Raw genomic sequence first — 25156 nt, 5'->3', positions numbered from 1 at the left:
TCATATACGACCTGGAAGATCAAGCAAACACGATTAAACAGGGTACTATGGATCTGGAGACTTACTACCGCAAGATCCACGGGATGTGGACCAATATCGACCGGTGTCAGAAACAACCAATCGACTGCTGCGAAAAGGGAGTCAATCAGTTCCGAATCTACTCCAATACCAGACGGTTACTCCGATTTCTAGCAGGACTCAATGAGGAACACGAGGGAGTCCGGAGAGACATCCTCAAGGAGGTATCCCCTCCCCCACTGGAGACTGCCTACGGGTGGGTTAAAAGGGAGGCGGCCCGACGGCGATTGGGGCCACCAGAATCCCCAAAAACCGGCACCCAAGGCGGAGACCCACAGGGAATCGGACACGGATTAGCAGCGCAAGGGCAGCGACAAGCCTACCGGAGCAGACCACCGCGCCATACCACCACCGCACACCGCCCGGGGAACAAATCGACTGACAAGTCCAAACTTTGGTGCTCCCACTGTGGGATGCAAAAACATACTCGAGAAACGTGCTTCCAGTTGCACGGATATCCCGAATGGTGGGAGGAACGGCAAGTGGCGAAAGCAAAAATGGCAGCCGACGTATCAGGTGGAAACGAGGCGACCAGGACAACGACCGGAAATCGGGACACGATAATCGGTCGAGGAAAACAAAAGGAAGAGACGGAGGTCCCCAGCGGAGGCGGGAACGGGGTGATTGGCACCGGCAATTTCGCCGGAAAGACATGGAATCGGAATGGGGGAGGCGGCGCTGCGAGTCAAGGAGGTAAAGGGTTAGGGTTTGAATGCCCTAACCCTAATTTCAATTCAATACCCGATTCCATTAGAAATTTACAAAGTGAACCCCCATTGATTGTGAAATATCTGCATGACCCCCGAAAATTTCTGCATGACCCCCGAGAATCTTCATATTTTCAAAGTGAACCCCCAGTTCCTTCGAAATTCCAGTATGACCCCCGAAAATTGCATGATGGCCTATATACTTGTGATAAATTACAATATGATCCCCAGATTATGAGTTATTGTGAAAAACCCCCAGATTATCTGAAAATTGAGCAGTCTAGTCCTATTACACTTAGAAATTGATTTGAGCCTTTGGACCATATTTCCGCTGCATTTACTGTGAAACGGGGAAGTGAGGGTGACAGAAAGGGTTGGATATTTGATTGTGGAGCCACCGACACCATGACTCCCAATAAGGATGATTTTGTTAGTTTTAGTAATATTACTAAGACCTATATACAGACTGCGAGTGGGGAATTGATTACTGTGGCAGGGGCGGGCACTATTGAAATATCCCCAACCTTGAGATTGTCAAACTGCCTTTATGTTCCTACTCTATCCCAGAGATTGATGTCTATAAGTCATGTAACGAAGGAATTGAACTGCACGTTGCTAATGCACCCCGACTTCTGTATTTTGCAGGATATTCGGACGATGAAGATACTTGGGCGTGGCACTGAGATCCAAGGACTATACTACGTGGACGAGATAGCTCAACATGGCAGTGTGATGCTGGCTCAAGGGTCCACGAAACGAGAAATTTGGCTTTGGCACCAACGGCTTGGACACCCCTCCCCTGGTTATTTTAGATTGCTTTTTCCTAAACTCTCTATTCCAAAAGACTTTTCATGTGAAACTTGTGTTTTGGCCAAGAGCCACAGACAATCGTTTAAACCTACAAATACTCGTATGAATTCTGTTTTTTCCCTTGTCCATGCTGATGTTTGGGGGCCTGCACCAATTATTTGGGGGAATAATTTTAGATATTTTGTGATATTTGTAGATGATTGCACTAGGATGACTTGGATATATTTTTTGAAACACAAATCCGAAGTAGTTGACAAATTCATTCTCTTTTTTAACCTTATCCAAACACAATTCCAGACCACAATCAAAACCCTTCGATCCGACAATGGGAGGGAATTCGTGAACCAAAAAATGACAGATTTCTTTACCCAGAAAGGCCTAATTCATCAGACCTCATGTCCTTACACCCTAGAACAAAATGGGGTAGCAGAACGAAAAAACCGAACTATTCTTGAAATCACCCGAGCCTTGATGCTTGAATCTAAAGTGCCTAACCACTTCTGGCCCGAAGCTGTAGCCACCTCCATTTACCTAATAAACCGACTACCTACCAAAATTCTGAACAAAAGAACCCCTCTCGATACCTTATCCAAACTGGCCAAGATACCCGAACACCTTAACCTCCAACCCAAAGTCTTTGGATGTACTGTTTATGTCCATGTCCCAAAACATGAAAGAACCAAGCTCTCACCTTGTGCTACTAAATGCGTCTTTGTGGGGTACGGGATTAACCAAAAGGGATATAGGTGCTTCGACCCAACCACAAAACGGGTAGTTACCACAATGAATTGCAACTTTCTGGAAACTGAGTTCTATTACCACACCCATCTTAGTAGTCAGGGGGAGAGTGAGTCACACAACATGATAGACTACCTAAGCTGGTGTGTGCCCGAGTCAAATCTTTCTAATGAGGACCCAACAGAGGGAGTTAGCACTGTCGCCGAGCAGGTCTCGAACACACCCGAACCGCCTCCAAGTGTCTCTCCTCAACCGATATCCGAGGCAAATGAGGTAATTCCAAACTCTCCTCTAGAAAATGTTCCTAGTGCTGGTCCTACTGATGCAGAAATAGGAGATTCAGCCCTGGATGAAACAACAGGCCGATATATACTCCCACCACGGAGTACTCGTGGAATACCTCCAAAACGATACTCACCAGAAAAGATTGGAAAAAGAAGCCAGTATGCAGTGGCAAATTTTGTGAAAGGAAATCTGACCAAGATGGCTAGAGCATTTGAAGCCGCTCTCTACGAGGAAGATGAGATTCCTTATAGAGCCGAGGAGGCAATGCAGGTAAAACATTGGAGAGACGCGATGATAGTTGAAATGAATGCCCTACTGAAGAACAAAACCTGGGAAGTCAGTGAACTGCCAAAAGGAGCATCTACTGTGGGGTGCAGGTGGGTGTTTACGATCAAAAGAAGACCAGATGGGTCCATTGACCGGTATAAGGCAAGACTGGTGGCAAAAGGGTATACCCAGACTTACGGTGTCGACTATGCAGAAACTTTCTCACCAGTCGCCAAGATCAACACCGTAAGGGTGTTATTCTCGATAGCAGCTACTCGTAATTGGCCTCTACACCAGTTTGACGTGACTAATGCGTTCTTACATGGAGAATTGTCCAAACCTGTCTATATGGTTCCCCCACCAGGTTTTTCTAGAGACTTCTAGGATGGAGACGTCTGCAAACTCAAGAAGACGTTATACGGCCTCAAACAGTCTCTGAGGGCGTGGTTCGGAAGGTTTACTGACGTGATGAAGAAGTACGATTACCATCAAAGCAACTCTGATCACACCTTGTTCTTAAAGAAGCGGGAAGGTAAGATTACATGCCTCATTATTTATGTCGATGATATGATTATCACGGGTGATGATGAAGAAGAGATAGGCCAGCTAAAGAAGAACCTATCCAAGGAGTTGAGATGAAGGATCTTGGCAACTTGAAATACTTCTTAGGAATAGAGGTGTTCAGATCCAAACAGGGAATTTTCATCAACCAAAGAAAGTATGTTCTTGATATCTTAGCTGAAACCGGGATGATAGATTGTAAGCCAGCTGACACTCCAATGATTCAAAATCATGGACTGCAGATTAAGGAGGGAGCCAAACTTGCTGACCGAGGGAAGTATCAACGATTGGTTGGGAAACTCATATATTTGTCCCACACTAGACCAGACTTTGCCTATGCCGTTGGAGTTGTGAGTCAGTTTATGCATGCACCACAAGAAGAACACTGGGAGGCAGTATTGAGGATAGTACGATACTTGAAGGGCACACCGGGACATGGAGTACTGTTCAAGAATCACGGACATCTAGAAATACATGGTTATACAGATGCAGACTGGGCAGGAAACCCAAACGACAGGAAATCAACCGCGGGATACTTCACCTTTGTAGGGGGCAACTTGGTGACATGGCGGAGTAAGAAGCAAAAGGTGGTAGCCTTATCGAGCGCTGAGGCCGAATTTCGAGGCATTAAGAGTGGACTGACAGAAGTACTATGGCTTAGGAAACTCATGACCGAACTGGATCTCAAGTCTACCCAACCATGTCGATTACTGTGTGATAACAAGGCTGCTATTAGCATCTCAGAGAATCCGGTTCAACATGATCGAACCAAACACGTGGAGGTAGATAGACACTTCATAAAAGACGCAATCAATGCAAAGGTGGTGGAGTTGCCCTATGTCAAGTCAGAGGATCAATTGGCGGATATCTTAACAAAAGCGGTGAGTTCGCACTCGTTTCAAAGTGTATTGGACAAGTTAAGCATTGGTGATCCCATTACTTAACTTGAGGGAGAGTGTTGGAAGAGAAGATCTCGAGAATCAAGTGCTGATTTCCTGCAATCACAATAAGTTAGGGAATTAGTGATTGATTTTCTTTTTGATTCTTACCTTGTATAGAGAATTAGGTTTAGAGGAATAATCTTACCATATGGATGTGTTCTCAAGCCTATAAAGAGGCATGTATAATGTATATCGATTAATGAAGTGAATGAGAGAATTAAACCTATTCCGAAAACCTGTTTTATCAATGTTAAAATGACAACACCTCTTAAAGTGACACCATACCATTATTCCTAGCCAAACATTTGTACACGTGGACGAATAATCAGCTGCCATGTGACAATCATAAAAAATGCTCAAGGGCAAATTTTCTCTGGCTACAATATCCAATACGGTAGACTGTAATTTTTGCCCGACTGCAATATCCAATACACTAGAGAACAATATATAAATTGTAGTGTAGCGTTTATACTATTACAGTGTAGCGTTTATAATATTGCAGAATAGGTGATGTCACAATGTCACTTTAAAAGGTGTGATCATTTTAACGCACCCCTATTTGCGTATGCTTGGATGCTTGGTGATATTAGTTACGACTCATTTAAACTTGTACTAATATACTAGTATACTATAAATAAGATGTTTGTTTTATTTTATTACTAATATAGATTGAAATATTGGTTTAAGGTGGAGATTAAGGGAGTGTGCATGTAATTAAGTGTCCATACGTATGTAATAATGTATGCATGTGGATGGCGCCAATGAGGTGGTCGGTTGGTGCCCGGGAAATTGACCTTTCTTATCACCCACGTGGCGCACTGATGTCGACATCACAACTCTCCTCTACTTCGTGTCATTTTCTCATTGGTCCTACGCCCTTAATCAAGTATGTACTCCACATTTATGCATACGAGTATACTGTATAAGTTTAACTCAACTCCACTATATCAACACTCACACGTATACACTTAGAGCTCGTTCGGTTGCACTGACAGGGTTATATGAGATAACCTCCTCACATTGATTTTACATGATAGTGTGGCAAGATATGTATCTCACTTTGATGTTTGATTGTACCGACAGCAACCCCATGATAGCTTATATTAAGTTTAACACAAGATATGGCTTCTTTAAATGAGATTAGTTTATCAATAGTGTACAATTCTGATCACTTTCAGAAATAAAAGCATTTTTAATATCTTGAATTAAAATTTTGATTTTGTTTTAAAAAGACTTAAACAACAACCAATATACCGATTCACGTATAAGTGGTAGTAATATATATGTCGGCCTCCAAAATTAAATAAGAAAGCCAGGCCCCTACTACCCCCTTGCAAGTGGAAGCTAAGTACTAAGTAGACTTACTACATACTAATTCAGTTTGAATTTGATCATGAAGGTATTGTTTAAACTTTAAAGATTAAATTCAACGAAACATTAACAGTGACGTAGTCATTGATTAATCGCTTTTCTAACTTGTTCTCCAATGTAAAGTTCAAATGTATGTCTTGTCACAAAATTCTGTTATATATACATTTTTAATCGGTTTTAATACATGATGAAAGTATTAAAAAAAATTGCGGTGAACGTGGATCGAACACGTGATCTTCAGATCTTCAGTCTGACGCTCTCCCAACTGAGCTATCCCCGCTCAGTGTTCAGTCAGCACATAACTTATTTATATACCTATAAATCTCGAGTTTGAATATTTTAGAAAATTAATTACAATATGAGTACGTTTTATTTTACTTGTTTTTATATATAGTGTTTATATAAATGATAGGATTATATGCAGTTTAAATAAATTTTTTAATGCTTTGTTTATCTATTTTTATACTTTGATGTTCTGTTTATTATTTGGAATGAGAATGATAATATAATACTTAATACAACAATTGTTATTTTAAACTGAGCTAGTTATGACCTGGAATTTAATTAATTTATTAACGTCACAGTAAACAAATTTTTTATACTACAAAATTGTTAAATTTTGTTTGGCACATAAATAATTTCGGCATCGGATTTGATACTTGATTAAAAGCGTAAAACCCCACTTAAAATTTGTGTATTACTCCTTTGATATATAACGTAGATTTTATATTACAGAGAAGTATAGGCGAATATTATATAACATCAATTTTCTTGTACGAGACAAAGTTAAGCAAGTTTACAAACTTCAAAATATTAAAAGTAAAGTCAAGTAAAGTTGTAATGAAAAACACCCTTGTTGAGTTTATAAATTACTTTAAATCTCTATAATATACGATATGGGGACTTAATATGTATTGTTGCATACAATGGCGGATCCAGGAATAAAATGTCGTGGGGTCGAAAGAAATAATAAAATATACTAATATATATACTTATAAAGATACATTATAAATGAAATATCTCTATTTTATATGTACTTCTACGATATTATGAAACTGTCAAAATTAGTTGCGAAAATATCTTCTAGTTGCTGTTGTTTTTGTTCGCCATTAGCATTAGAAGAGTTGATGGAAACTCGAGATTTTTTAAAAAATGAATACTCTATCCGTCCCATAATATGAGTCACATTTGATGTAGACATGAGTTTTAAGAAATGTAAAGAATAGTGGGTAGGAAAAGTGGGTGGAACATGAGGCCCGCTTTTTTATATTGATTTTTTATAATAAAATGTGAGTGAAGTGAGTTAGTGGAATGTGAGACCTATTTACCATTTATGACAAAAGTGAAATGTGACTCTTATTGTATGACAGACCGAAATGACAAAATATGACTTTTACTGTGGGACGAATGGAGTATCTATTAATCTAAAATAGAAGGTAACTAAAATCAATAACTAAAAGTAAAAGATAGATATTACTCCATCCGTCCCATAAAAATAAATACATTTTCATTTTGGAATGTCACATAAAATTATCTCCTTTTATAGTATTTCGTAACTTCCTTTTCTAGTAGATGAGCCACATTCTCCACTAACAATACTATAATTACTTTTTCTTTCCATTTATCTCTTATTTTAACAATTGTACATTAATTTCCATTTCATTCTAAATATTCATATTTTTATCGGACGGAAGGAATATCTATTAAAATTAGGTTAAAATTTATCGGTTACTACGATAATAAAATAAATTAATTAATAAAACATGACTACAAGATGTTCAATAAACTATACTCCTATAATATAATGCACCGAATCTTTTTTTGCACAGCCTATGCTCTACGCCTCAAACCCTTAATTTGAATTAAAATTAATTTAGATTACGAGCAATCTTAGTTGTAATTTGTAAAGAAAGTATTAACCATTATAATAGAGATAAATTATTTATGAAGAAAGTATTCCCTGCATGTTTTAATTAAAATAAATGAAAAGGCCCAAACCTAAACCCACGCATAAAAGATTTAGCAGTAGAGGAAATAACAAGGAAGGTGCAAAAGCTGCGCGCAGCTTGAAGATGAATCATGGGGCAGAGTTCCGAACGCCGTGGGGTCGGGGGCCGTTGGGAGGAGTATTCCGGCAGTTCACCAGGGATGGCGGTGGGGTCGGCCGACCCCACTCGACCCCACCTCCATCCGCCGCTGGTTGCATATAGAGAACGGCCTCAAACGTGTTTAACTTTTTAGGTTGTGACATCATAGACCCCTAACAAAAAAAAAGAAGCATTAGAGAATCCTAACGTTAAATATAATCACGAATCATGTTTTTTCAGACCAAAACACTCTCAGGCCCTAAAAGGGCATTTTTGTCATTCAATTATATTGTTGGCATGTGATTTCTGCTACATTTATATCAGCAACCTGTTATGTAATTTTCAAATAAGTTCTGGTACTTCATACATAATTAATATTTTGTAATTATTTACACTTTCTAATTTTTTTATAGAGTGAACTGCACCAAAAGGCCCTAACTTTTCGTTGTGTAACAGCAGAGGCCCCTAACTTTTAAAAATCTCACCAGAGGGATCTAAAAAAATATGTAATCACAAAACGTGTATATTTTGCCATTTTTCGGACGAAAATGCCCAAATATGTTGAAGGGCAGTTTAGACCTTTTACGTACTACACTTGCTCCCTATGCCTGCACATAGTCTGCATGTGTAGGGGCTGTCTTGTCAAACAGTATAGTCTTCATAATTCCATTATCCTAATTGATGTAGCCGTGTGGTATAAATGCAAACGTACTGTGGCTTTTACATTGGAGGAAGTTAGGTAATGGTGTAGTACTCCATATAGAATTAATTGGCTCTGAATTTCGATTATGTTAAATAAACTCTGTGCGGTCCTTTCTCATCGAGAAAATAACATGGGCTTGTTATCAATTTATTTTGCAAATTAAACAACGGACATAACCAAGATAAATACTTATTCCAATTTCTAAAAAATAAAGAATTTGGAAGACGTGTGGTGTAAGTTCTAATGTGAAATTTATAATATGAGACATATATGAAAAAAAGTGTGAGTGAAGTATTACTCTGGAAAATGGTCAATTGGTAATAGAAAGAAAATTATCAAAAATAGAAATACATAATTAAAAAAATAAAATAAAATAAAATATAAAAGTGAACTACTTTTATTGGAGCAAACAAATGTGCCCAGCAGAAGAATAGGATTTTAGTCACGTATGAAGATGAAAGTCCGATGGGATGTTGTGCCACAGTATCCCTTTTAATTTTTATAAAAATTGATTTGGATTCATAATATTTATATTTTTAATGCTGCAATTCCCATGTTAAAATAGTAAGTATATATTCAAAAAGTTATTTGTGTTTTTAAAAGCTACTAGTACTACATTAAAGTGGAAAACGTACCAATTAATAAAAAAAATGTAAATAAGGACATATGCTTATTTTATTTTTATTACTATGATTTATTTAAATTTCATTAGTCAACTTTATTATACTGTACCATATTAATAGATGATCTTATCCTAACAATTTGTCAACAACAATGCCATGTAATATTAAAAAGGGAATTGAATAATCAATGGTTTTGAAAATACTTGAACTGAGTCAAATAAATATGAAATGAAAACAAAAAATTGAGGGTGAAATGAAACTAAACTTCGGCTTAATAAATTACAATGCAGGTCCGATCGTGGGAAAATAATAGGGGACAAGAACCATGCTTTGCTGTCACATCAATTACTTTCGCAGGTCCCATCAACAGTGCATGCAGCAGTGACGGCCATATAAAAGGGCGGTTTTGCCCTTCCAAGCCCTGAGGTTGTTATGGTCCGAAAAAACACGATTTGTGATTACATATTTTGTTAGATCCCTCTGGTGGGATTTTTAAAAGTTAGGCGCCTCTGCTGTTACACAGCGAAAAGTTAGGGCCTTTTGATGCAGTTCACTCTTTTTTATAATATACAGATTTGTCATTATCTGCATTAACTAATATGAAAATAATGAAATGAGACCCTTTATTCCTTATAAAACTCATTTTATGATAAAAGTTAGGGCCTTTTGATGCAGTTCACTCTTTTTTCCGTATTTCTATTTCCCCTAATTTTTATTTATTTTTTACCTTGATTTATAGATCAATTTTATTTATTATGAAAATACCCCAATTTTAAAGTTTTAATTTATAAATTTACATTGTCTTAATTTCAAATACTATTATTAATAAAAAAATCTCCAAAAATTAAATAGCTAATATCACATGCTTGAATATTTTCAAAGTATTACTCATGTTTCAATTTGATCATGAATAGCAAGACACTATGCAAATTTATAACTAAAGATTGAATGTTTATATGATTGTTAAAAATTTCATATTGAGCAAAATTAAAATTCTCAATAAAATATCAATGAAAAAAATCGTCATAAAGTTAGGCTTAGAGTAACAAATTTTCGATGATATATAATGAAACAATATTTTACAATGTCAGTTTTTTTCAGGAAAATAATTAATGTATCATTTAGTTAAACATGAAATATTTTTTATTCTGTGTATTATTGAACCGGATTTTATTGCATAAATAACTTCACTTTTCCATATTTTTGTTGTTTCTCAATGAATTTCCTACATAATATAACAGGTATATTGTTAGCACTAACTAGAAATAGAGGGATACGAAGAATTTTTTTCTATACAAATATTGACAATACATTAATCACGTATGAAGTAACAGAACTTATTAGGAAATTACATAAGAAGTTGCTGACATAAATATGACAGAATTCATATCTCAGCGAATTTATGGATTGTCAAAAATGCCCTTCAAGTTATTTGGGCATTTTCGTCCTAAAAATGGCTAAAAAACTTCATTTGTGATTATATTTAACGTTAGGGTCTTCCAATACAAAATTTATTTGTTAAGGGTCTATGGTGTTACAATACAAAAAGTTAAGAACTTTTGAGACAATTCACTCTTACATTTAAAAAACGTAGTAATAGAAAATTGCTACGGCAAATAATATCTAGACAAAATTACAACAACAAATGTAAGCAACTTATTTATTAATCGTTTTTGGGTATTTATTTTCAGAAAATAAAATTAAAACAACTTCAAAATAATGATAGAGTTGATACAACGATTATACATTATAGTTATAACTTCCAATGACCGATATAAAATACTCAAATAAATAGAGAGAAATTGAAGTATTAACATTAAATTAAAAAAAGAAGAAAATGGAAATATGATCTGCAACTATCCATCATATCCCCGCCAAATAGGTTTCCACAGAAATGCAAAATTTCCCTCGAAATCAACAACGCAAAAAGCGTAGATAAAATTGAAAAATTAACTGACATTTTCTGAGAGAAATGGATGATCGGAGTGGATTTGTGAAGGAAATTGAAGTCCGCAGTTTGATGGGTGACTCTATTCGAGTATCAATTGAACCAACAAACACCATTCACGACCTAAAGCTCCGCCTCAGGCAATGTTTCCTCCCGATTGCTTCTGCCCCCGATTTCCACCTTTTCCACAAGGTAACCTTTTCAACATTTTTGTTTAGATTTTGCGTTGTTGCTTGATTTTTAATATGCAATTTTAGTTAAGTATTGCTTCTGAATTCAGAGTTTGGAGCGGGAAGTGAGTTGTTTTTTTGGTGCTTGATAGACATGAAGTTATAAATTTCTGATTTTTTATGTGGATTTGTATATGGTTCTTACTGATTGGATTGTTGAACTGTAGAGTATGTTTTTCGTCTTCTATTGTTGCTGCTGCTGCTGATTTGATGCATGTTTAAACTGTTTTGTTGGTTGCAGGGTGTGAAATTGGACTTGCAGAGTGAGATCAGTAGCTATTCGATTGGGGTTGCGGATTTTTTTGTTACCGTGCCGTTTGTAAAAAAGGACAGGAAACATAGGCAAAGAGTTGAAGCATCTGAAACAGTCCCCAAAGACTCAAACAGCAACGATAGGTTGCCGAACTCAGCTGAATCAGTTTGGTCTGACTTGATGCAAGACCTTTCTTATTTTCGAGACATTCGTAACCATGAAAAGCTAGCTGAGCCTAAGGTGACGTCCAAGAACTTCGAAAATGAGAATGACTGTGAGATGAGAACATCATCGACTATGAAGAGACAGAAGAAAGTGTCCAATAAGGACAAACAAAAACCATCCTGTGATGCCCTAAACATATTGCAGACATCTGGTGATGGCATGCTTGATGAACCTACTCTTCAAAAATTTCTTAAATTTGTGGATTCTTCTAGTTGCGTAAGTGAGCTGGCCACAGGGTCTTGTGTGATGAGAGAAGCTGCCGCGGTTATGGGATGCAAGTTAGACTCTTGTGAGAGTAGTTCATGCCTGTGTCCACTGTGGTTGAAGGACATGATGAAAACATTCATTTTAGTAAATGTTTACTCTGCATACCTCCAGCTGTCGCAGAAACAGATCACTGTTGCTGCAGTTATGGAACCACTGGAGCAACTTCATAAATTTGGATATCACCCTGGCATTGCAGATCTAGAGCAACTCTCTCGATTATGTCCCCAGGTGATTCTTCTGATTGCTCTAACTGTACTGCATAGCTCAAACTGATAATTGAGGTCCTTTTCCACTAGAATATGGTTTGAAATATGTCAGTCACTGTCTTGGTGAAGTCTTGTAACTTTAACTGCTTTTTCTTTTTGGTAGTAAATATTAGTCTTGTGAATTTAAATTGATGTATGGTGTTCTTACCAAAAATTACTCTTCGCTGCTCTTGCATCTTCTATCAATCTTACTAGCTGCAAGTTCTTACCATTTTATTTTTGAACTGTCAACAACAAGTACTTATATGCTACTTTTGGGTTATATTTTATCAGTTCATCTGTTCTTTTGTTTTCTTCGGTGAGGAAATTTCTCAGCTCAGCTTGATGTGGCTTTCTTCTGTGCACTCAGAATTTTGACAAATTACCACCCAACCTATTTAAACATCACATATTGATCAGTTTTAAGAATTTTTCAGAGCACCACACCCAGATTTCTTCCTTTCCTTCTCTCATTATTTGTTGCTTTTCTCTCCAGTCATTTGTGAGGCAACTGCAGTATATCATCATTACTCTCTTCAATCCATAATAATCATGTGTTCCTTGTTCATATACCTCTTAGGTGATACTTATTGTTGAGAAAGAAGAAGAGGCAGCAAACATACGTGATGCCCTTGTAGTATATAAGTCTTCGTTAGGTAAAAATTGTCAGCTTGACTGTCAACTTGTAGTACCTTTTCAATACTCAATTGACCAATAAACTATAAGTTTAGTATGCTTTGGATCCAACACAAGCAATCTCAATTTATCTTCTACATTTTGAAGTGGAAACTGGAAAAAGGTTGTCTAAGTCAAAGGTTGTTAGTTCGATGAAGAAAAGAGAAACTGCCTTCAGAGCTATTCTTACGGAACCAGCAAAGTTACTCATGGTACTTCAGTTTTCATCTCCCTTATTGCTGTATTATTTTGATTAGAATCCTATTTTCTTTCACTGTTGAGTTATATTGTGGACTCATTATTGGAACTATTTTTTTTTCTTTTCAACTTTATAGAGCTATTCAAAGTAATTAATTTAACTGCTACTTGAAATGAAGCTAGATACTTGGCAAAATGACCTTTTTATCCTAAATATATTCAAATGCTGTAAGTGAGTCATCAAGGAAAATTCAGCCGATTACAATGCGGAGAAAGATAGTGCTCTCCTAGGCTCTTAGAATCTGGTGCCTTGAGTTACTATAAGTCATCTGTGTATGACAAACAATTATCACTATGTCGTTAGCTCATCAGTACTATCATCCAGTTTCTTAAGTTAGAGGTGGGTTCAAATGCCTCCTACTGACATATTTCTTGTCATGGGGAATTCAGAACGTAGTGTCAAGCTTGGCTGTGGCGCTGTGCTATGAAAGCCTGTAGCCTTATACTAATAGAGAGATAAGGATTCAATATTAATTATCTTAAACTTATATATGTCCCATCACATGAAGGAACTTACTTTGTTAATAGATGCAAACTATCTGAATAGAGGAATAAAGCAACTGCTTATGAAATGTTTAATGGTGCGAGATCATCTTCAGGACTTTTATCACCTAGCCATTCTAACTGAGATCCTCCAACGACTGAAGTAAGTAATATGAATTTAGGAAGAAGTTCAGATAAGTGTATCTCTGAAGAAGGAATTAATAGCATTGAACCATGTGAAAGCAATACCTCTCCTGGCACAATAGTGTTTGCTTTATCCAGTGAGTGAATGCTGAAACATTAAAATGCAGATTAAAAATGGAGTGCGGACAGTTGAGTCTTTGTCACTGGATGATCTTATGGTCTTTCTGAATGAAAAAAAAATTGAAGCTGCAGAAAGTGAAGTAAAACGAGAGAGGAGAAGATCTGCGGCTTCAACTGCTTGTTCTTATCAAGTAAATTGTCATGTAAGCAAAATCTCTTCTGGAAATCTACTATCAGTGGTTAATCTTGAAAAATGATGAAAACCAGATTATCTAAATAAGTATAAGTTTTGGAGAGAATTAATATTTAAAAGTTGCCAAGCATTTGAAATAATTCTTTGTGGAAACATTGTTCCTGTCAAGCACTGATATCATATTTTATCACGGAATGAACCTTTTGAATGTTGACAATGATGTTATTGTGATCAAACAGGAGACAAATTCATTACAACCAGAGGAAATGGTTGGGCATCTAAAAAGCAATCTAGGTTCGAGCGGACAGGTTTGCACCTTGCATCCCCCTCCCTCCCTTTTTCTATTTAACTTTGGTATTGCTGCATGCATCTGATTTTTCCTTAAAATGATGACATTGACATTATAATTGTATGGTACAGGTGGTTCACATTGAAAAGATTAGTGGCCGGAGTGCCAAGTATGCTGAAATACCTTCTCAGCTTTCTGAAAATATGAAGTTTGCATTGGAGCGTGTAGGAATTACTAAGTTGTATAGCCACCAAGTAATGAATCATGTTTTCTAGTAATGAAATGGATCCCTTCTTATCCTGTAAGTTCCCGTGCATCTTCTTAACTGTGATTGAATGTGCAGGCCAAGTCAATTCAAGCCTCCCTAGCTGGTAAAAATGTTATTGTGGCAACCATGACATCTAGTGGGAAATCCCTTTGTTATAATATTCCAGTTTTAGAAATGTTGTCCCATAATCCATTAGCTTGTGCTTTGTATCTGTTCCCTACAAAGGTTTGTTGCCTCATATCTGTAAATTCAGTTTTCTGTTTCAGTTTTTATTTATTTATTTATTTTTTAATTCATTTTAATTAACTCGACTTACAAACAGGCATTGGCTCAAGATCAAATGAGAGCTTTGTTTTCTATTAGCAAAGGACTTGATGATAGCCTAAATATTGGTATATACGATGGGGACACTTCTATGGAAGATAGACTTTGGCTTCGGGATAATGCCCGTCTGGTACATCTGAACTATTTCTCTCTTAAATAGGATGGATTCTCTAGTATGGCCATCACTTTTAGTACTAAACTTTCATCCAATAATATGCAGTTAATCACAAATCCAGACATGTTGCATGTCTCAATTTTACCGTTCCATGGGCAATTTATGCGAATATTGTCAAATCTTAGGTAGTTATTTTGCTGCTTATGTACGTAACTTTGCAAATTCATTCTTTGTGTTCTTGATACGGATGTTTGTTGGAGGGGAGTGGTTTGGCCAGAATAATAGGGAAGTGGTTAGTGGGGAAATCCCAAGATTATCTCACCTGATTAGTTAGTTCTATTTCAGAGATTTTATTGTTATTTTGAATTATGGTAGATTTGTTTAGCAGCCTATATAAGGTGGGTTCAGTAGGAGTAGCTGATCATCTTTGGAGAGATCACCAATTTGGACGGTTGTAGACCGTGGCCTCCTTGTGAGGATTATTTTCTTGTATTTCTTTCTATTAGGTTATTTCCATCCATTTTTGTTCTGTTCCTATTCAATCAAATTAGCCGAGAGTTTTATCCCAAAATTCGATATTGTTTTCTTGGAGCATTTTATTAAGATAGATTGTGTGAGTGAGTATATCTTTCTAGAAGAAGCTATCGCGCACACCTTGTCCTGATTCCTCATCGACGGCCTTTATTCTCCTTGGCTATTGTAGGCGGACTAGAGGACAACAACGGTGCTGTCACCTTTGCTAGTGTAGGTGGACAGGGAGGAGATGGTAGAGGCACCAAAACTGGAGGTGGAATGGGTTGTTGTACCGCCAACGGCAGGGACACTCTATTGATCGCTTTAGTGTTGATATCAGTGTGGATTGCTGACGTGGTAATAGTTGGTATCTCCTAGCGAACAGCAACACTGTTGGGTTTCCATGCTATTGAATCACCAAAACGTTTCATCATTTCCTGCGTAAAACGGTCCCAAGATAGAGTGGGAATTCGTCGCATAAGGAGTTGGATCCATGGTAAGGCCGGGCCTGCCAAGGCTTCCATGGCAACACTCACGTGATTTTCCAGTGGAATTTTTGACACGCGCGAGCCACGCGATCGCATTGGATCCGTCGAATGTGGGGATTGTGATTGGTGGTGTGCCACCTGGAATTTTCGTGTTGGAGCTGTGCCCGTTAGCCGAATCTTTAGGGAACAAACCGGTAGTGCTGTTCGGATTCCCGTAAAAGAAAGCAGCCCGCATTTCCACCCTGAACTTCTCGAGTTGAGACCCCAGCACCGATACACCTTCGTCCATTTTCAGGCATTGAATTTTCAATTCATTGACCATAGTGGCCAACATCTCCGTCTTCTTCCCCAGATCGCCGACAACCTTCTCCAAACCATCCAAACGGGTGTTTGTGTTATGCGGAGCCTCCACGTTTACCGCACCAATTGTTAGGAGGTAAAGGCCGTCAATGAGGAATCAACACAAGGTGTGCGCGATAGCTTCTAGAAAGATATACTCACTCACACTCTGTCTTAATAAAATGCTCCAAGAAAACAATATAGAATTTTGGGATAAAACTCTCGGCTAATTTGATTGAATAGGAACACAACAAGAATGGATGGAACCTAATAGAAAGAAATACAAGAAAATAATCCTCACAAGGAGGCCACGGTCTACAACCGTCCAAATTGGTGATCTCTCCAAAGATGATCAGCTACTCCCACTGAACCCACCTTATATAGGTGGCTAAACAAATCTACCATAATTCAAAATAACAATAAAATCTCTGAAATTGAACTAACTAATCAGGCGAGATAATCTTGGGATTTCCCCACTAACCACTTCCCTATTATTCTGGCCAAACCACTCCCCTCCAACAAACATCCGTATCAGTTCTGTCTGAATGTACCACTAAGTTTTTGCCATCTTCTCATTTTATAGTTGTTACAGCATTTTATACGTACTCCTAACTTTTCTTTTTTTCCAAGGACAGGTTTGTTGTTATTGATGAAGCTCATTCTTATAAGGGGGCATTTGGTAGTCATGCTGCTCTAATATTTAGACGGCTTCGTCGAATCTGTTCTCAAGGTACGCCCCAATTCTTGTAATATAAGTGGGTTATGGGTTTAAGTTTATTTTCGTCACACCTTTTAAGCTGACCTCATATCCAGTTTATAGCAGCGATCCTTCTTTCATATTCAGTACTGCAACTTCTGCCAATCCGCAGGAGCACGCTATGGTACTATTTCAGTTCAAAATATTTGATTCGCATCTTCATTCAAGCTTCATCTCATTCTAAAATAGTACTTGGAGGCAAGCCAATTGAAAGCTTTTTTTGTTATGTCCTAGGAACTTCCTATCGGTTTATATAGGTTCTTAAGATTTTCCATGTGCTTGAGTTCATATTTCAAATTTGCTTCTTTGTACCTTGCTTCACTTCTAAATGTTATTCCAGGAACTAGCTAATCTACCGGCAGTTGAAGTGATTGCAGATGATGGTAGCCCTTCTGCCTTAAAGCTTTTTATGCTCTGGAATCCTCCTTTATGCCTGAAAACCGTGAGAGTTTCTTACTTAGTCTACCCAACTTCCATTCAGAATTTGTTTGGTTTGAATTAAGTTAAAAACCTTCTTGCATACTTTCTATTTGCTAGGTTTGGAAGAGAACAAAGGCCAGCTTGGGGGCAAACAAATCCGTTAACAAAGTTGTGGTCGATGGACGCTCAAGGTGAGACGCTATACCTTAATGGCCTCCACCCTGTTGATTGTTCGTAAGATGATGTTTGTTGATTGACTTATAATGGTCTGCAATTTTAGATTTGTTTATTATTTTTTGTTTTATTTCCATTCCCTGAAATAGCAAAAACTCATCTTTTCATCAGCTTGATGATGATATGGAGAATGGTCTCTTGATGGGATTAATGTAGAGGCTCACTGATAAAATGCTGATAGGGTATAAATTTCACTGAAAGCTAGAAAATTACCCTGGAAGCGTCCAACATAAAATTTGGATGTGTTATACTTAGGACTTCAATCTGACATAATGGTGGAAAAAATAAGCATGTTACCAATTCGCTACCAGTCTTTGATCCAATTTTCACCAGTTCCAATTTATGAAAGATCATCACTTGTTCAATTTGGGGTTGGAAACCTGCTAGATGGCCTAGTAGGGGTGGGTATATTACCTTATTGACATTAGCCTTTGGCAAAGTTGTTAAATAGCGGCTATGGCGGTGATATGGCGCTATATCATATCAGTTAGTAATGAAAACGCCATCGCCATACCGATTTATGACATTTTTCTGTATCGGCCGCCATGCCCGCCACGGTCGTGGCGCCATTATATCCCGCCATGGCTGTGTTTTACTATAATTTTGACTTTTTTTTGTTCTAATTTTGACTTTTGAATGGATTGTTTACTTTTTAATTGAATTTTGGTATAAGCCCAAACTTGAACCGGCCCACCCAACCATTCTAACCCATTTTATATTATAATTAAAATGAAAATAGATTAAACTTAAAATAGAAATTGAAACCCTAATTATAGTGATGAAGCAATGGATGCCGATGATAGTGATGAGTAGAGGTGCCCACGGTTCCGGAACCGGCGGTTACGGTTCGGAACCGCTGTTTCCGGTTTTGGAAATTGCCGAACCGGAACCAAACCGCGAGGGTGTTTCGCGGTTACGGTTCCGAACCGGCGGTTTTTAAAGATTTTTCACGGTTCTGAACCGCCGTTTTTTTGGCGGTTTTTGGAGGTTCCTGTTTGGAACCGCTCGGAACCGGCGGTTCCGGCACGGTTTCGGTTCGAATTTGAACCAAACCAGGTTCTAAAATCGACGGTTTCAGTTCGGGTAAATTCTCATGGTTCTGGTTCGGAACCGTAACCGACGGTTACGGTTTCGCGGTTAACCGCCGGAACCGTAAACCTTAGGCACCTCTAGTGATGAGGATGAACTAGAAGACTATGTTGAGCTTGATGATTGATGACTAGTATTGCTTAGGATGACTTTATCTTTTGTTGAACTTAAGACTTTAATTATTAAACTTATATATAGCTTTTTTATTTTTTGCTTTATTAATTGTTTAAAGAGTTTTTGAATTTTAATGTTATATTTTTATTATTTTCTAATTTTTTAATTTTTTAATTATTTATAAATATATAAATATTATTTTATTTATTTAATTAATGACCGCCATATCCCGCCATACCGATACGCCATATCCCTGTGGCGGTTTTCGGGCGGACCGCCACAAGCCGCCATACTGCTTTGACAACATTGGCCTTTGGCTCCTGATATTGCTGCTAACATTAGGGTGTGGGTGTTTAAAATAGGTTGTTAACTTTGTGTCTGTTAAGGATGTTTAGGTTATTAAGGACCAAGATTTTTTTATGAATGGGTTGCCACCCTGGATTTGAGAACTATTAAAGAAGCATTGGAAGATAATCCACCGTATAACTGATAGTTTGATGTAGGATCTCTTGTAGATTTCATTATATTCCGTTAAGAAACAAAAAATATCACTAAAGAAAAAGCAGTATGATGATGAGAAATTCCTAAAATATAGTGGATCTAGTCCTATGTAGATAATAAAGGACCTTATATACACTTGCTCGAATAAATTTATATAATTTGATGTCTATTAAATCTGATTATTTTGCAGCCCTATCCTGGAAGTTTCACAACTCTTTGCAGAAATGGTTCAGCATGGTCTACGTTGTATTGCCTTCTGTAAAACACGCAAACTTTGTGAACTTGTTCTCTGCTACACGTAGGTGTAACATCTACATTTCAGATGCTTGGAGTTAATTTTCATGGGGGTTATAACTTTTTATTTTATTTTGATTGCATAAAGGCGTGAAATTCTTCAGGACTCCGCACCTCATCTAGTAAATAAAGTATATTCCTACCGTGGGGGCTATGTCGCCGAGGTCAGTTTCTTGTTCATGAGTATTCAATATATTCAACATATCGGGGGTGCCTAATCACATGTACTCCTACACACCCAATTATGGGCATCAATATGTTTAAATGGGAATCATCTTACTTGGGTCCTCATTGTTATGTGGGCTGTATTATTCATGGGGATTCTTTTGGTAAACTTAGTCCAATCATTCTCAACATACAAGATTGATACTCGTAAACTACATGCACTTGGGAGCCTGCTTTAGTTTGACCAACTAGTTTTTCAATTGTTATGATAAGCCCTAGTAGTATCTTCTGCTGTTAACTGTCTGATGGGAATAGGACAGGAGAAGAATTGAAAGTGATTTCTTCAATGGCAATATATGTGGTGTTGCTGCCACAAGTGCCCTTGAGTTAGGCATCGATGTAGGAGAAATTGATGTCACACTACATCTTGGATTCCCTGGTAGCATAGCAAGGTACATAATTAATCCATGGTTGATCATATCAGTTTCAATCTAGCTTACTTATGTTCCCTGTTATTTGTTTATCATTTTGTACCTAGTATGTGGCAACAAGCTGGAAGGTCGGGAAGAAGAGGAAAGCCATCACTTTCTATATATGTTGCATTTGAAGGGCCATTAGATCAGTACTTCATGAAGTTTCCAGATAAACTTTTCAGGGGTTCAATTGAATGTTGCCATGTTGATCCTAATAATGATCAGGTTTATTTACATACACAGTTTTGCTTCATTTTGTACTATGCTATAGGAATCTCAATTATGAAGGATGGGAAGAGGTAATTTTGTAGGTTATTGCTTAAATGGCTGCCAACTTGTATTCCCTTTCAGGTGATGCAGCAGCACTTGTCATGTGCTGCTCTTGAACTTCCATTGAGTTTTATTCACGACGTGGATTACTTTGGTCCTGGCTTAGAGAATGCTGTCATGAAACTTAAAAGCAATGGCAACCTGAGCACTGATATGTCGCGTGATTATGCTGCTAGAATGTGGACCTACATTGGGCAAGAGGTGATACATATGTGACTAAGCTGGGATGCTTTTCTATATGTTCTGCGAATTGACTGTCAGGAAATGCTTCATACTTCTGTATCCAATGCGCAACTCGTTACCCAACTCATAATCTTAACTACCTCTTATTTTCCTGTTCAGAGATCTCCATCAAGTGCTGTAAGTATTAGAGCCATAGAGACTGTGAGATATAAAGTAATTGACAAGCTAAATGATAAAGTCCTTGAAGAAATTGAGGAAAGCAAAGCATTCTTTCAGGTAATGGAGAAATCATTTTTGTGTGTATTACTTTCCTGATCTTGATACCCATTAGTCATATTTACCTAAAGAGACTGGGTAAATATTTGAAAAGAAAAATACAGTCATTTTTTCCTAAAGAGACTGGGTAAATATTTGAAAAGAAAAAAATACCTAATACTCCTTCCATCCACGGATAGTACGCAACAATTACTATATTTGGTTCCACAAAACATATGCAACTTTAACAAAATTCAAGCACTAGAACTTAATTAAGGGAACTAAGACATAAAATGTTCAGGATAGGAGTTAAGATTAGATGTAGATTACTGTTTGTTAAATCTATATCCTGTAGATCAGTCCTTGAGCTGGTAAGATACTGTTTATTAAGTAACTATGCTGAAATCTTGTCTATCTTTTGTATTAATTGCAAAAGTTCAGCGGTTTCTTCCCAAGAATTCACTTGAAAATCACCAAATAGTAATTTTTGGGCAGCAAGTTAGAATAATATAAGCAGTTGGAACAGATCTCCAGTTTATTTGGTTTCGTTTTTGCTATGTTACTGTAGTGTAATAAACGGGTATTATCTATATTCTTTGTGAAGTGATAAAACCAATGAATGTAATGTGTACAACATGAATTCATGAAAATATCCAGCCTTATGAATAATACATCTCAACATGTTTTGTATAATGACCAGTTGATCACATATATGAGATATGTTCTTCTGCTTTGACTTCTAAGTTCTGAATTATGTTTTATTCACACCTGCTCTTTAGATTCTTGACATGTTTATACCTGCACTTTTTCTATGTTTGTGGGCCCTCATGTCTGCATTCATACAGGTTTATGAAGGTGCCATATATATGAATCAGGGGAAAACCTATCTTGTAAAGCAGTTGGATTTATCAAGTAAAATTGCTAGGTGCCTACTAGCTGACGTGAAGTACTATACAAAAACTCGCGATTACACAGATATTCATGTGATTGGTGGTGACATTGTATGTAAAAGCTGATACTTTTCTTTCTGGTCTCTTCTGCTTTGACTCTCTATGTGGTGATCTAGAATAATTTTTACATGTTATTTTGTTCGATGAATAGGGGCTATGTAATGTTGGCTGAGAAGAACATACTTAAAGCAATCAATTTAGAATATTCCAGAAGTTTGGCTATTTTTCCATTATCATGGTTAAAAGAAAACGAGAATTGGCCAGCCTTGGAGTTGGCAATATTGATACATCATTTGGAAACTTTCACCTTTGATCTTTAAAGATATAATGCGGACATCTTATGTGAACTTCACTTGAGCTTTCTCAAAGATGAAATAATGGTTCAATCTTTCTTCATTCTGCAAGTGACTCCTCCACAGAGTAATCATACGATTCCCCTCTTACCACTTTCAAAACTCCGATCCCTTCATTGTTAGAAGACAACTTTTTGTCTGCAGATTTTCCTAATTCAGTCGAGTGATATTTCTTCGTGATTGTTCCTATCATTTAAGAGTTGTCATTAAGACTTGTGTCATTGGAAGCATGTCACTTTATCACTTGTCTTGTGCAATCTGAACATCATTTTTGTGCAGTTTCCTAATTAATTGTTCATATGTCACTTTATAGGCCTATCCAGCTCGATTTGCTAATGGTCAGTTTGCCAAAACAACTGCTCAGGCACATATTTGCAAAGTAACAACTACTTGGTTTGGGTTTCGCCGCATATGCCGAAGAAGCAATCAGGTTATCGATACTGTGGAACTCTCTCTTCCGGACTACACCTATGAATCGCAGGTACATGACTTGGAGGCTTTTCTTCTGTAGATATCTATCACCTATTTACTTGTGTGTGCGCAATGTCAGTTTTTGATAGTTACTACCTCCATATTTCAAATCTTTGTTATTCTTATAATTCTTACTTTATTCGATACTAGGCTGTTTGGATTCGAGTTCCACAATCAGTAAAGACAGCAGTTGAGGCTTCACATTACTCACTTGATGGCGGATTACATGCTGCTGGGCATGCTCTTATTAATGTAGTTCCTCTGTGAGTTCTTTGTAATCCACCATGTGAATTGTGATAATATGCTTCTTTGACTTCACTCTTCAGTTAGTAAACCTAGATCATCAACTTTAAAATGTTTTCTGTTCCGCCCTTATATTGCAATTGGTTATGTTTGTCATTCTCATGATTAAGTTTGTTGGCAGATTTGTCATATGTAACCAATCTGACATAGCGTCTGAGTGTGCAAATCCTCACGATAGTCGCTATGTTCCTGAAAGGGTTCTACTTTACGATCCTCATCCTGGAGGGACAGGCATTTCAAGGAAGGTACACCGTTGAAGACATTTATACAGTACATTCCGCTCCATAGATTGGAATCAGATAGCTGAAAAAACCTCTCTTTTCTTGTCAACTGAGTGATTCGATCTTTGAATTATGCAAGTTCTCGAACAAAAGATCCCAGGATATTTTATAATTATAAGAGGTAACATTCCAGAATATGCCAACTGATGACCATTCTACATATTTCAGCTTCAGCCTCATTTTCTGGATATGATGACTGCTGCTTTAGAACTGCTTTCGTCGTGTCACTGCTCAGCCGATGGCGGCTGTCCAAACTGCGTGCAGGTCCGTGTTGGACCACAGCTTTCTTTCTTAACTATAATAAACTCGTGTAGTCGTTTTTGTTCCAGTGTAAATATACATTGGCTTTTCTGTCGTGTACCAGCATCTAGGTTGCACCGAGTACAACGAGGTTCTACACAAGGATGCTGCCATAATGATAATCAAGGTTTGTTTAACACCATTTGTTGTTAGGTAGATTTATCATCCAGCTGGTTACTGAACTGCTTCTTTTGCACAGGGTGTTTTAGATGCCGAGCGATCCAACTTACAGAAAAACAACGAATCTCCCGTTTGTTGATTTGCAAGTTTTCATTGGAAAGAAGGCCAATTTTTTCATTTTTTTTGATGATTCTTTCATTGATCATCTATACATCTATAAGGTGGAACCTTTGTACAATGTTGTAGCTTTCTTCCCGCACTGTGCATAATGCATCTGTCCTAAAATTATCAATTATTGAAGAAAAGTGATCATTATTCTTTAACTACCTTAAACAAAAGTTTCAATTATATTGTAGTGAAACAAAAGTGATACGTAATATGGGAAATATGTCCCCACTGTGCGGACGTACACCTCATTTGTGTTAATTTTCTTCTGCAAGTTGTGGGGGTTGTGGAGATGAATTGAACATAATGTCTAGAGGTAGATTTATAGGATAGAAACGATTTGCCAGCTAAATTGAACGAATATAGAGAGAGAATGTTTTCACTTTAATGAGAAGTAAAATTATAATTTCATGGAGTTGGATTTAAAATTTTCAAAAATGGGGCTGACTGGGAGGTAACATGAAGCAATCTTAATGCAACTCGAGAATGACAAGCGCAATATATAATTAATGAATACAAATACTCCACTTCGAATGGGAGGGAGAGAGTATATATAGTAAAAGCTGAACAGAAAAAATATTTGTAGACAGAGTTAGTAGGAGTATATGATTATATCACAAAATAGGAAATCAAGAACTTCATACTCCCTCCATTCCTTGTTAATAGAGACACTTCTTTTCGACACGGAGTTTAAGAATAGTGCATTAAATGGATGGTGGAAAAATTAAGAGAGATTAAAGTAAAATGAAGAATTATTTTTTTGCCAAAAAATAGAAATGACTCAATTAACTTAGAACTTTCTAAAATAGAAAAATGACTCTATTAACATGGAACGGAGGGAGTATAAGCT

General features: G+C 37.2%; 1 protein-coding gene and 1 non-coding gene across 2 annotated transcripts; one reads left to right on the top strand and one right to left on the bottom strand.

Annotated features, from left to right (window-relative positions):
* Positions 1 to 5965: 5965 nt before the first annotated feature.
* Positions 5966 to 6038, bottom strand: TRNAF-GAA. The gene has a single exon. It is a non-coding gene; the product is annotated as a tRNA-Phe (tRNA).
* A 4971-nt stretch (positions 6039 to 11009) lies between these two features.
* On the top strand, positions 11010 to 24474 carry LOC121765707 (uncharacterized ATP-dependent helicase YprA-like). The gene is made up of 27 exons (XM_042161913.1): positions 11010 to 11311; positions 11591 to 12322; positions 12920 to 12995; positions 13123 to 13226; positions 14067 to 14222; positions 14452 to 14520; positions 14633 to 14755; positions 14845 to 14994; positions 15092 to 15223; positions 15314 to 15393; positions 17184 to 17278; positions 17362 to 17429; positions 17646 to 17747; positions 17843 to 17916; positions 19854 to 19961; positions 20046 to 20121; positions 20438 to 20574; positions 20661 to 20820; positions 20947 to 21126; positions 21268 to 21384; positions 22209 to 22364; positions 22980 to 23147; positions 23288 to 23400; positions 23562 to 23685; positions 23890 to 23985; positions 24086 to 24148; positions 24221 to 24474. Exons 1-27 carry the CDS (start codon positions 11144 to 11146, stop codon positions 24278 to 24280), a joined length of 3687 nt encoding a protein of 1228 aa, XP_042017847.1. The 5' UTR covers positions 11010 to 11143; the 3' UTR covers positions 24281 to 24474.
* The last annotated feature ends 682 nt before the right edge of the window (positions 24475 to 25156 follow it).

Source organism: Salvia splendens, chromosome 14 (genome assembly GCF_004379255.2).
Source record: "Salvia splendens isolate huo1 chromosome 14, SspV2, whole genome shotgun sequence".
Classification (NCBI taxonomy): domain Eukaryota; kingdom Viridiplantae; phylum Streptophyta; class Magnoliopsida; order Lamiales; family Lamiaceae; genus Salvia; species Salvia splendens.
Note: the sequence above shows the minus strand (reverse complement) of the source record. Positions and strands in the feature narration are given on the sequence as shown.